This window comes from Ictidomys tridecemlineatus, chromosome 4, assembly GCF_052094955.1.
Source record: "Ictidomys tridecemlineatus isolate mIctTri1 chromosome 4, mIctTri1.hap1, whole genome shotgun sequence".
Lineage (NCBI taxonomy): Eukaryota > Metazoa > Chordata > Mammalia > Rodentia > Sciuridae > Ictidomys > Ictidomys tridecemlineatus.
Window position 1 is genome coordinate 193,511,385 of NC_135480.1, and position 13,573 is coordinate 193,524,957.

Below are 13,573 nucleotides of genomic sequence, written 5' to 3' on the forward strand. Positions count from 1 at the left end.
TGGGACCTGGTCCAGAGCCTTCTGTGAAGGCCACTTGTGGCTGCCTCTCCACTCGTCGGGGCACACAGAATTGACTGAGAGCTCCCTGAGATATTTCAGACGGACAAGGGAAACCACCTGGAGGAGACGTACACTTTCAAGAAGGCAAACTTCTCTCACAGACACGTCAGGGAAGATTTATGGAGGCAGCGTGTGCTCTGACTTCAGATGAGCTCTCCTACATCTCAGCCTAACACAACCTGGGGATCACTAGGTTGTTAGTGGCAAGGCGCCTGGCTGCACATTTTGGGAGGGCGGTCCCTGATCACAGGTGCATGTCATTCCCTGTGAAGGGGTCAGGGCTCTGGAGACAGAGCATGGCTAATCTGCAGCAAGCTTTAAAAGATCACTTCCATCAGCCCTTGAGCACATCCTCACACCATCTCTGGAAATGGAGAATGGCAGATATTACCACATCCCCAGGTGCCACAGATGGGATCCTGAGGATTGTAATGAGTCTTCCTGAGGGTTCACTGCACTTAAGACAGAGCTGGGTTTCAAACTAGGTTTTTTTTTTTTTTTTTTGACTCCAGAAATGTCCAATTCTGGATATTTCTCCAGATAACACTGTTTCCCAGTCTGATTTATAATCAAAGGCTATTTGAGTTGGAGGAGATTTGTGGAAATTATCTAACCCATCACCTTTGCTTTCCAAATTAACAACAACAAAGATTTATTAGGTACTTACTATGTTCAGTGCAGCCTGCTGAGCACTTTACATACATTACCTCTAATCCTCCCAGCCTCCCTATGAGAATGATTGTATGATTGTATGATGTGCACATCAGGTAATGGAGATTTAGTGCAAAAGTCATTTTACAAAGTTAAGCAAGTCGGCTCCAGGGCTGGGATATGAATCCACACCTCTCTGACTCCAGAAACTGAGAATGTTGCCACAGAGCCTCTGAGATGGGGACACTGAGGCCTGGCAAATGCAAGGTCTTGTCCAAGATCATGCAGCCAGGTTGATTGGCTGTCCATTAATTCATCAAATATTAATTGAGCATCTGCTATATTGTCAGGAACTGGGCTAGTCGGTGGGAACACAGATCAGCCAGGTCCTAGTTGCTGCACTTGAGATTCATTAAGGGTAAAGATGTGAAGTGGCCATAAATTACTCTTAATAAAAGGTAATAAAGGACAAATGGCTCAAGGAAGACAGGAAGGAGCTTATCAAAGCTTGGAGGAAATCTTCATGAAGAATGTAGCCTTAAAGGTTTTGTTTGTTTGCTTCAAGAAAGAGCAAGTTTTGAATATTAGAAGTGGAGAAAAAAGAGAAAGACTCAGTTGGTGAAGCAGCACCAGGTGGTTTTTTTCAGTCAGTTATGTTGCTGCTGTGACTAAAAGACCCAACCCGATCAACTGTAGAGGACAAAAAGTTTGAGGGCTCCCATTTTCAGAGGTCTTAGTCCATAGAAGGCTGGTTCCGTTTCTGAGGGCTCAATATGAGGCTAAACATCATGGTGGAAGAGTGTGGCAGAGGGAAGCAGCTCACTTGATGATCAGAAAGCAGAAAGAGAGCCCACCTCCAGATACAGAATATATACCCCATAGCCACGCCCCCAAGGAATCGCTTCCTCCAGCCACACACCACCTGCCTCCAGTTACCACTCAGTTAATCCCACCAGGGATCAATTCACTGATTAGCTTCAGGCTAGAACCTCATCATTTCTTCTCCAAACCTTCTTGCATTGTCTCACACATGAGCTTTTTATAGGAGACACCTCGCATCCAAACCATAACAGTGGTGAAAAGAGGGATCATTTCATCCAGAGCTGGGGCTAGTCTCCAGGCAACTGATGTCTATCTAGTCCTCCTTCGAATGCCTATAATTACTGCATGTTAGAACTTCATTTCTACCATACAACATCAACTTCTTTGTCCAAAGGGGCAGTGTCTCAATGAAGCCTTTTCAAATTTTTCCCAAATAGAAGTCATATGCATACAAGGCTGCTGCAAGGGCTAAAAGATCAGGAGCACTAAGACTGGACCAAAGAAACAAGGACAGATCCTGGGGCTGCCCGTTCAATATTTAAACAGAGCAACAACCCATTAAGGCAACTAATTTAAAGTCATTAATGTTTCTGACTATTTTCTTCCAACTAAGTGAATAATTTATAGCCAGTTACTAATAAAAAGAAGAAAAAAATATGTATTAGCATAAGCCTGCGTCCTAGGGACAGTGCTCCACAATAGAAGGACACACGAGAGCTTATCTATTAGGATGAATAAAGGAGACAGAATTGGCCTCTCCTCCCAGTGTTAGGGCGGGGGACAGCTGGAAAGATGGGAACAAATTTCAGGGCCTGGTCCTGAAGAAGGAGCTGATGCCATGTCACCTCACCACCTGGTTCACATATTCCTCCAGATATCCCCATAATGCTCTGCATAGTGCCACCTACAAGCAGGTTTGCATGTTTTCTTTCTTCTACCAGCAGTGTCTTCCCACCCTCTCTCCCTAGTTAAATCCAATGTGTTAGTCAAGGATTACCTCCTCTATGACGTTTTCTTGAATTACTCTCCTGGTTTCGTAAACACCCCAAGCAGGCCCACACCACCTCCATGTATTCATTGTGTAATGAATATCTAATCCCCTGCTTCCTTCAATAAATGATTAAATGGGGGAGGGCAGAGAGATGGGTGGCACAACCTATACCTGTGTGGCATTCCAAAAAATTTGGTTGGAGGCTTTTTAAAAACAATGCATAGAGCATGATCCACCCTCAGCCATCGGGGGTTCCTGAGGACAGGAATGGTTCCCTGAGGCCACAGAGAGCCTGAAAGGGGCAGGAACAGGAGATGACCTCGCCTTACGAAAACTTGAGCTCTTACACACTCTTACAGCAGTGCTGATGGCACAGAAAACAAACCAGCGCAAGGGAAACTGTATACACTGACTTCTAGTTATGAGAATAAACTGATATCATTTCACAGCTCCAAGACCTTATCCAGGATACCTTAAGAGTAGAACTCAAGTCATCCGAGAATTTCAAGGTGGGCTTTGAAGTTACATAATATACCAGTCGGTTAACCTTGGACAAGCCACTTAAATAGTACAAGCTTGAGTTTTCTCCTTTGTTGAAAGACTGTGATTATAGTACTCATCTTATGAAGCTATCGGGAGCTTTTAAATGAGATGGTATACAGCCGAATGCCTAGAACATACTAAATGACCACAGATGGTAGGTTACTCTGCATCTCATTTACCTTCAGCATTCCATGACTCTCTTAACTAAATTCTCCTATCCATCTATCCATCTATCCATTCACCCATTTACCAAAACACCTACCCATCCAGCCAGGCTTACAGCCAGCCATTTCTTTTATCATTCAGCCAATTAATGTCCTATTCCAGTTCTTCGTTAGGCACAGGGGCTACAGACAGCACAAACCACTGTTCTTTCCGTCATGGAACTGTGAGAGTTGAAGGAAGTGTCAGATATGTGCACATGAACTTAGGACCGATGGCAGTAAGGCCTGTGATGATGAACAGCCCTGGGACTGTGAGTGCACAGAGAGAAGGGTGGTGCCTGCACCTGGGGTAAGGGCTGAGGAGGTGCTACACAGAGAAGACTCTGAAGTTGGATTGAGAAAATGAGTAGCAATTTTCTGCCTGCAATTTTCTGCCGAAGGGGTGAGTCTTTCAAGAAAAACATGATCAGTACTCAGAAAGCAAGTCAGATTGAGGGACGGAAAATATGGCCAAGGAGGTTGGAGAATATGGTAGTGCAGAAGTGGGAGGTACACACAGGTTGGGTGGAGCCCAGTCCAGGAAGGAGATTTATATAGCAGACAAGGCCATTTTTTTTTTTTTTTAAATCAGGGAGTGAACTCAGGGGCACTGAGTTCACCAGCACTGAGCCACATCCCCAGCCCTATTTTGTATTTTATTTAGAGACAAGGTCTCACTGAGTTGCTTAGCACCTTGCCATTGCTGAGGCTGGCTTTGAACTCATGATCTTCCTGCCTCAGCCTCCCGAGCCACTGGGATTACAGGCGTGCGCCACCATGCCTGGCTCAAGGCCAACTTCTTAATCTGTCCTATTAAATAATGTGCTTTTCATCTTAAAGATTTTAGAGTACATGCATCTGCACGGGGTAATAATATTGACTAAAGTAAGAGTAATAATCACAGTGAAAAGAATAGCAAGTAATTGAACACCTGTGTGCCCTTTGCCTGGCCTGTACTGAAAGCTTTACAGGCATTTGCTTGTTTGGTCCTATGGAAGCCCTTTAAAGAAGGTACCGCTACCCTCCCCTTACTCATCAGCTTATTCCTAGTTCTCCTTCCTGGGACAGGAAATTATCTGAAGACTCGCGCAAATGTTAGATCAGTTAACTGACAAATAGTAGAGCACAATTTAAACTGAATGACACATGTTCACATCATCAATAGAGTGGCACATATTTGTTTTCATAAAGATGGAAAGAGGAATTGAGACCTGATCACCAGTGCCTTCTGAGCACGGCTGGAGACCCTTTGGAGGTGTGTCCACTCTCATCTGCCTTCAGAGGCCCCCACGTCAAGAGTGAAAAAGCCCACTGTCGTGCAGGTGACAGAATATAAGGAAAGTGCTGTAGGCAGGGGAGTGACAGAGCCAGATTTAGAGTGTTTTCCAAAGATCACTCTAGCTGTCAGGGTGGACGATGGATTTGTGGACCACAAGGCTGGAGGAAGAGGCTGCTGCAGGAATCTGGATCAGGGAGAACAAAACCTCCTCCAAAGCAGCCACCATGGCCCAGGAAGGAGGGGATGGATGTGTGGGGATCTGGGTCCCGATGGACAGGATCTTGATGTCACTGATAACCCTGGCTCATCTTCCTGGAGGACTGTGTGCCAGGTGCTGGATTGGGCATCTGTCAGGTATTATTCTGCACCCACATGGGAGGTTGGCACTTTACAGAAGAGGAAACGGAGGCTGTGTCCAGCACTTCTTAGTTTGCTTAAGATCATTCGGTTTGCCAATGACAGAGTTAATTTCCAAATACAGAGTCCTGTTTTTAAACAGCACTACCTAAACTGCAGGAAACTCATGAAGTTCCTCTGCATACTCCAAGAAATCCTCCCCAGCCCTATTTGAATGCCAACACCTCTTTTTCACGGCCTTTGAGGCCACCAGGGAGTGGCTACTTATTAACAGCTGCCTCATAAAAATCTTGTCACAAACACGGAGCCAGCAATTAGGTCCTCCGCTAGCCTTCCACTGTCTGATGAAGGACGATGTACTTCAGCATCCCTAGACCTCTCAGGAGGAAGCCACCGTCATGAAAAACACATTGGAGTTGCTCTCAGCCATGTGCTCAATTCCACGACACCGGTTCTCAGCCACCCACTCCATCTGCTGGAAACCGCTGGGCCACACGGAGTGGGCGTGGAGCCTAATGAAGCAAAGAGAGGCCAGGTGCTCCCACTCTGGGCCAGAAGGCCCACAGCCACCTCAGTAGCAGGGTGAGGGGAGAGACAATGAAAGACTCAGGATTCGGACCATCATATTTGAGATTTTTGGCGGTCAGAGAAGGTTAAGGGAGCATGCCTAAAATTGTGTTTCCGAGGATACTTCTGTTCTACAAGATGTTAATAAATGTTCCAGGGGGAAAAGCAGAATCTGTGCACAAGATGGTATCACAGACACTGGGTTAAACAAAGCAGCCCAGCTCTCTGTACTGCAGCCCACTGTCTTTAATAGATGAAAAGACATTTAGAAAGCTCCAAGAGGAAGAGGGAGTGAGCAGAATTTCCAAAAATTTGCTTTGACTCATGCATTTCTATGCAAGGAAATCTGTAATTTTTTTTTAAAAAAATCTATTTTTATTTGTAAAATAGATGGACACAAGTCTTTATTTTATTTATTTATTTTTATGTGGTGCTGAGGATCGAACCCAGTGCCTCATGCGTGTGAGGCAAGTGTTTTACCACTGAGCTACAACCCCAGTCCCCCAAGCAAATCTTGATAAACAAGTTTGGAAGTGCAGGGCTGATGTATACTGTCTGCACCCCTTTCCCACAAAATCCTTCCTGATGGTGGCAGCAAACTTGCAAGCACAATGCTGTTGAGCTGTTTTTGGTAATGGCTTTGACAGCATGCCCTTGAGCACAGTTGATGTGCTACTTGTCAGGAAGTATGTCTATGGGGAAAGTGGGGTCTGCTGGAGGTCAGTACCAGGAGGCTTTGGTTCAGCACGGATCCCTCTTACACCATCAATTTGAAAGTTATAAAACTGAGCCACTTTTGGATGCCTATACACTCACTTAGTCAATAAATATTATTAAACCCTGCCTGCCTATGCATGAAGGTTTATAAATTTGAGGCATATCTTTGAGAGAGGAACACATATAAACAAGAAAAGAAATGAATTTTAAACTAAACTACTACTCGGAGGAAGCAAAAGCAAAAAAAAAATTTCAAAAGAATTATGTAAAAGATCCTAGCAAGTTTGGTACCCAAAGGAGCAGAACTTTTGATTGGCTGGTCACCAGAGATGGTGCTGAGGAGCTGACTCTGAGCCCAGGGGTGAAAGGTGAGAAGGGGCCAGACAGGAGGAGGATGAGTAGTAAAGGGGGGCAGTGTAGAAAGAGACATGGCAAGAAGAAGGACTAGTAAGTTCTCAGCCTCTAAAGAAGGGAACCCTTAGCTCTGTTCAAGAAACAGGAAGGAAAACAAGAAACAGGTTTGGCTGAAGCACAAAAAAATGCAGAGCAGGTGATGTTAGGGAAGACAGCCTCGCCAGCTTCAGATCACACAGGGTTGACAAGGTGTGGGGCAGGCTGTGTCCCAGAATTTGGATTGCATTCTTAGGCAAACAGGAAACTATTAAAGCAGGAGAGTGATATTATCTGATTGATATTTCTAAAAAAGTTACTCTACCTACTTTGAGGGAACTGAATTTTTTAAAAAAGGGTGTAGTTGAAAGGAGGAGGTAAGAAATGACAGTGGTCAGAATTGGACACACACTGAGGAGATTCAAATGGATTCCTTCATGCATTCATTCTCTGAGGACCCATCTAACTTGTAAATTAAAACAGCATGCTATCCAATCACAATCTAGGTCAAGGGGATGTACGCTAATAATCTTACTCTGAAATTCTACTCTAACAGGGTGTGAGAGAGAGAGAGAGAGAGATTTCCAAGCGAAGGCAAAGATTATGCAAAAGAAAGAAGAAAAACTAAAAAACACAAAAGACTTGTATGAGGCATTGTTTATAATGATGACATATTAAAACCTCCCATGTTTCTAATTGTAGAGGCTGCTTAAGAAAATCATGGTGCATGAAATGGATATTTTAAAATAATTCAGTGACATAAAGATGTTTAAGGTGCGATACTAACACATAAAGAAGTGAGAGCTTATTGACTTAAAGTCAAGGGTATTTATGGGGTATACAATTAGGGGAATGTGGGAGGGGGATTCTTGGTGGATGTTGAAGGAATAAAGATAGATAGGGAAGACAGTAAAATTTTGAGTGTCCCTGAATGCTCAATGTAGGGAAAAAAATTCACAATAGCATTTATTCAGTTCTTGATACAGGCTTCCTGGAGATTCTCAGGTGATCTACATTTGTCATTTCTTCAGCTCCTCCTAGCAATCTTCTAATATAAGGATCATGGTTTTGTGCAATGGGAAACTGAGGCTCAGAGAGGGCTGATAACTCTATCTAAGCCATGCAAGTGGAAACTGATGGGGTTGGGATGAGCACTGAGACATTTCTGACTTCAAGGCAACTGCTATTTAGCACACGAGTTCCAAAAATGAATTTCATCGTTTTCAATGTGTGGCCTCAGCTTAACATGCAGATCTGGGGTTTTCACAGGATTCACGATCGCACAGGAGTGAGACATAGACATGCTTTCAACAAACAGCAATCATCTCCCATGTGTCAGACACTGATTTAGGCCCAGAAATGCAAACACCACCCAAGCAATAAGACAATCCCTGCCTTCTGCCCAGCTAAAAGAGCTAGACGGAAGCAAATTACAATATGCAAAAATGAATCCAGTGATTAACACATGTATAAAGGAAAACTAGGACAACCCAGTGGGAATCGTGACTTCCACACAGGATACCTTCATGGAAATGCACGCCTTAGGTTTGACTTAGAAAGACAGGTAGGATTTCACTTGTGTAGAATTTGATGGTTTAGTTAAAAACTCACTCTGATGGGTTTTTCCTGGATCTACCACACTTACTAGGCTGTCTGTCCCCTTGGGCAGGTTACTATAGCTCTTTCTGCCTCAGTGAGATGATCTATAAAATGGGAATTGTCATTGTACTGCCTCATATGGTCGCTCTGATGATCAAACAAAATAAGATGTATATTGCTGCCTAGAATAAATAAAGTGTGAGTAAATAAATTATTTATAAGGGTCAGATAGGTGACTTCATGCAGAGACAGTGGTATGAGGAGAGACACAGAGAGAGGTCAGAGCTCATGGATTTAGAAGAGACAGCGGTCAAAACTCTCTGGGGCTTTGGATGTCATGTTCCTCAGCCTGAATGCTTCTGAAGGTGCCAGACGGCCACCGAAGCCATGGAGAAGAGCTGGTTATTGGAAGCTGAAAAGTGAGAGGCAAGAAGAAACACAACCAGATGCAGACTGAAAAGAAAGACCAGGTTTGGAAATCAGGCCGTGCCAAGTGCGTTCCTCACATACACAAAGTCATACAGATGGCCAGGAAGATGATGAGGTAGCAGAGGGAAAGAGAAGAGGGAAGATCAACAGGAGGGGCAGAAGGAAAATGCTACTCTTCATGAAATGTTGGGCACTGTATTAAGATATTGCAAGGACCCCATGAAACACTCTACTTGGAGAAGTAGAGTGACAGCCTAGTGACATACTAGCAGAACAAAAACTTGACTTCAATTCTTTCTAGTTCAGAATACTCATGCTTTTGATCACTATGTTACTTCCTTTCCTACAGACTAGACTCGACTTCCTGTTATTGGGGGCCCGTGTTCCTGACCTCCAGTCAAGGAGTCTTTTCACTCTTAGTTCTCCAGGTTGACACCAACCACAATTTAAAAGACCATCTACTGTTTGCAGGTCCTGGTGCTAGAAGCTTCCCATAGATTGCTGCTAATCTTCTTAATTCCTCCAGAATTTAAAGGACCCATTCCCATTCACAGATGAGGAAGCTGGGGTTCCCAGAAGTGAGCTCTGTCCCCAGGGGGAAAGATCTGCTTTGTCGGAGGGGATTTATAAGGGACAAAGTGCAACAGGGTTCTATGAGCAATACAAGCAAGGGAAGAAGTCTTTCCAGCATCTCTGGGACCCTAGGACAGCCTGCTGTCTTCCTGGCAAGAGGTGCCAGGAGAGCCTACCTCGAGACTTGCTCCTCCGCTTCCGCTTCCCTGCCGAGGCGCTGCGAGGGGCTGGCTGCAGCTGACTGATCTCGATGGGCGTGTTAGCGCGGAAACTCTCCTTGAACTTCTGCATCAGGGACTCCACTGTCTCCTGCGTCGCCTCAGCTGCTGATACAGGGTGGCAATGGGCTGAGATTAGGGCTTGGCCCACCCTTAGCCCCTGGAGGACCGGGCTTGGCCACCTTGAGTCTCAAAACTCCCTCCCTGACCCCGTGGAGATAGAGAACCACACGCCATGGGCATAAGCACAGATGTAACGTCAGCTTTATTGAACACCTACTATGTTACAGGCGCTGCCCTGTGCCCTTGGGATACAGTGGTAACAATTTAGATACAATCCGCATTTCAGGTAATTCATTCTTTGGTAGCATACAAATCCCAGCAAGGCTAACCCTGCAAACACTTATGTGATAGGAGAGTTTAGAACTCTAGAGCATCTCACTCCAAGCTTTCTGAAGAGAGCAATATCTAAACAGAGATCTTAAGGATGAGTGTAAATTAGCAAAGGCAGATCAGGATGGAGGTGGGGAAATCTGGAAAATAAGTGTCCAGGCCAGAAGAAGCATGTGTGATAATCTGGAGCCAGAAGGAGCATGATTCTTGAGCAACAGAAAGGACCTTAGTGTAGGTGCAATGGAGCTTGCACAGGTAGATGGTAAGAAACAGCTGGAGGGAGATAGACACCTTGTAAACCACATTTGGAATCTGGATGTTATCTCAATGGCAAAATGTTGTTACTGAAGGGCTTTAAATAGGAAGTTCATGGGAAATTGAGCCTCTTTGTTAACAATTATTAATTTGACTGTGGAGAATGCAAATGGAGGCAAGAGAGATGATCAGCATTGAGACTTTTGCAGTAGCCAGTCAGAGGCAATGGTGCCTGAACCAGGGCAGTGGTAGCAAAAGTCACTCAACGTCCTAGGAGATAAAATTCCAGTACTGTGGATACGTAGGTCACTTAGCACCATATCCCCATTATACGGAGCTTACACTGAGGTCTGCAAACGAGCTGTGTGACTTGCTCCAAGCCAGCGAGTGATGCAGTCACACCTTAGGATCTCTAGTCTGACATTCCCTTTACAAACAACACCTTCCAATGATTTGCTAGCAGGATTTCCACAAAGTTTCAAAACGACTGGTTAGAAAGTTCCAGCGAATGAAGAAAGTGAGGTCAGAAAGGCAGAGAGAAAAAGGCAGAAGATAAAAGGAAAGGGGGAAAAACCAACAAGGGTTGAGAAGGAAGGAGAAAGACAACATGAAAGGCAAGGAGGGGAGACCAGAAAGAAGACCGGGGGGCTGCTACATGGCCCCCGTGCCTTTGTTCTGAGACATTCCCAAAGACAGCCTTGACTTTGAAATCTTCAAACTCAGCCCTCCCTCCGTCTCTGTCTCCGGAGGCGAGGGAATTTCTTCAGCTACCTTCTGTCTGATACCAGGAGACGGCAGGTGCCAAAGACTTTCTTTGAAGAGGTTTCATCGGATTGGACAAAGAAGGTTCCTGAACATCCCAGCACCCACGGCTAAAGTGCCCCTATTTCCTCCAGATATCCTCCCATTAGACAGGTATGTCTGCAGGGTAGGTGCCACTCAGAGGGCAGATTGGGAGAGCAGGTTCTGTAAGAAGCCCCATCCTCAGGGACAGAAGGATAATCTTTGGTGTCTAGGGAAAAGACAACAGGCAACAGAATGAGCTGTGTGGCGACATTCTAGTTCCTTCACTGCTCCTGCTCCCCTCTCCAAGGATACCTCCCTTAGGTCCTACTTGACGTGGTGCAATAAGACTCCAAACATGAGCTCCTTACTCAAGCCTGCAGAGAAGACCCCTCCAAAGGAAGGTAAAGTTCTGAGAAGCAATGTCAGGCCCAATTTGATTCCTTAAACCCAGAGAGAAGAGTGACTTAACCCAGAATTGAAAGAGGTAAGATAAGCCATTGTAAAAGAATCCAGAACAAGTAGTGAACTGTCTGAAATTCTCAAATAGAGGGACTCCCCTAGGTTTGTCAATATTCATTCATTCGCTCATCTCCCCACTTATTTATCTCTTCATTCAGCAGCATTTACAGAAAATCCATCACGAGCCTCTGGTGAGAACAAGAGGAACACCTCTTGTTACAACCAAACACTGTAGACTGGTTGGCTTAACAAAACATCATGGACTGGTGGCTTCAACAGCAAACTCTCATTTTTGTAGGGTCGTAAGGAGGTAAGTAAAATTGAGTGAGGTCATAAGGAAGGGCAATAATCTGATTGGACTGGAAAGAGAGACACCTCTTTCTCTCTCCCTGTTCTCCACCATATGAGGACACAAAGAGGAGGTGACAGTCTGCAAGCCAGGAGGAAAACCCTCACCAAAACCTCACCCTGCTGGCCTTAGACTTTTAGCTTCCAGAACTGTATGAAAACCATTGCTTATGCCACACCGTCCACTGTATTTTATTATTTAGTCCAGTCAGACTAAAACACAATCTAAAGAAGACTATGACCTTGTCTAGGAAATAATGGAAATGTGCTTCATGGAAATGGGCACGTGACTAGGGTCTGAAGAGTATGCATCATCAAGTGGGAGAAAGTGTTGGGTGTTGGAGAGGTAAGATGAGTGCAGAAAAAGAGACAGAACAGTCTAAATGAAGACCTTTTAGGGAGAAGGACTATGGAAAGGGTTGAAACCGGCCTTTGGTACTGAATTACTGACTGCAAGTGACATGAGATAACCCAGGAGAAGAAACAGGAAGCCTAACCCTGACCCTTACTCCTTGGACCTTGTGAAGGATGGACCATGCTGAAGGTTTTAGAGGGGCAGGAGATTTGCATGAAAGGAAGATTTCTCTAGAAAAAAGAGAGAAGAATTTACTGGGAAAGAACAGGAATGAAAATGAGAAGACCAACCAGGAAGATAACACAGCAGCACCAGAGCCCAAGTATGAGACGATGGCTGCCTGGAGTAGTGCAGACACGGTAAAGATGGGGATGTAGGTGGAGTAGTAGAGAGAACAGAGGCAGAAGCAGTAGAATAGTAGAGACTGAGAAGTGGGCAACCTTGAGAGTGATATTGTAGGTAAAACACCCTCGGGTCGTGAAGGCAGACTGAAAGGGGCAGACATGGGGTGGGGAACTTGAGATTGACTCCTGGTCTTCTGGCTTTTCACAGCTGTGGAACGATGGTGCCTCATCAAGAGCAGGGACCCTGTAAAAGTCCACATTTGATAGGCACGAACAAGCTTGGTTTTAGGTATGGAAACTTAGGGGTCTCTTCAAAACATCTAAGTGGCCGTGTGGAGTAGAGACTTGAGTTCTTTGGGTCACACACTCACAAGAGAGAGCCAGCCTCTAGGGAGACTCCATGCATGCATCCCTTCCAAGAGGTAAGAGGAAGTATCTGTAATAGTAAAGAACATGAGCTTCTGGCACAGTGCAGGCGACAGAATGCATACACACCCCGATCTGTGCTGGTTGCTCTCCATTGGCACCGCTGATCCACCATGCTCCCCAGGTGCATTCTTCCCATCTGTCCCAGTGGCAGGTCCCTAGGGGCAGTATCACCTAGCTCCATGTTATCTGGCTGCAAGGTGGGTTTGGCCAGTAGGATGCTCTGGCTAAAGATGGGAAGGGAGAGTGTGGAGTATCTCTTCCCTCACTCCATTCCTGTTTCGGTACCATATCTGATAGAGACAAGGACCCTGGGTAATCACATCTTCTGCCAGGGGTTCCCTTTTCCACAGTTCCAAATCTCACACCAATAAAACCACTTTCCTCTCCCTCCCCCTTCAGTTCCAGCAGCTAATAGTGGCTTCCTGTCCTGCCCTGTCCCTGGTACCTTGATTTCCACATGTTGACTCTCCTTGCTCTTCCTAGACCTCCACAAACAGTTGATTCATTGAATTCTTATAAAATCTTTTTATATTTTGGGGATGCTTCTTTGTCTAGACAGAAAATGACTGATACACTATCCCCTCTCTGTTCTTCCTATCTCTGAAATTCAGCAATTTCTAAAGGTCATTGTATCCCTGTCCTGTTATTTCTATGTTCTTTCCCTTGAGCTGATATAAACTTAAATGGCTGGGGGAGAGGAAAGACACATGGAGAGAGAAGGTTTGCTCCCCTGAGCTTCAAGGGTTTCTGATCCCAACTGTAGCAAATCCTATCCATCTGTTTGGCTGCTTTTGTCTTGGCAACA

General features: G+C 45.1%; 1 protein-coding gene across 4 annotated transcripts in view; it reads right to left on the reverse strand.

Annotated features, from left to right (window-relative positions):
• The window catches only part of Astn2 (astrotactin 2), an 837,958-nt gene that overhangs the window by 583,763 nt on the left and 240,622 nt on the right, over positions 1–13,573 (reverse strand). For 2 of the 4 annotated variants that reach the window (XM_078048075.1, XM_078048073.1), the window contains exon 4: positions 9,358–9,507. The exons of 1 other annotated variant lie outside the window; for it this stretch is intronic. In XM_078048075.1, coding sequence (XP_077904201.1) covers positions 9,358–9,507 — 150 coding nt within the window. The remainder of the gene's footprint in view (positions 1–9,357; positions 9,508–13,573) is intronic. One more of the 4 variants, XM_078048074.1, reaches the window with a different exon arrangement.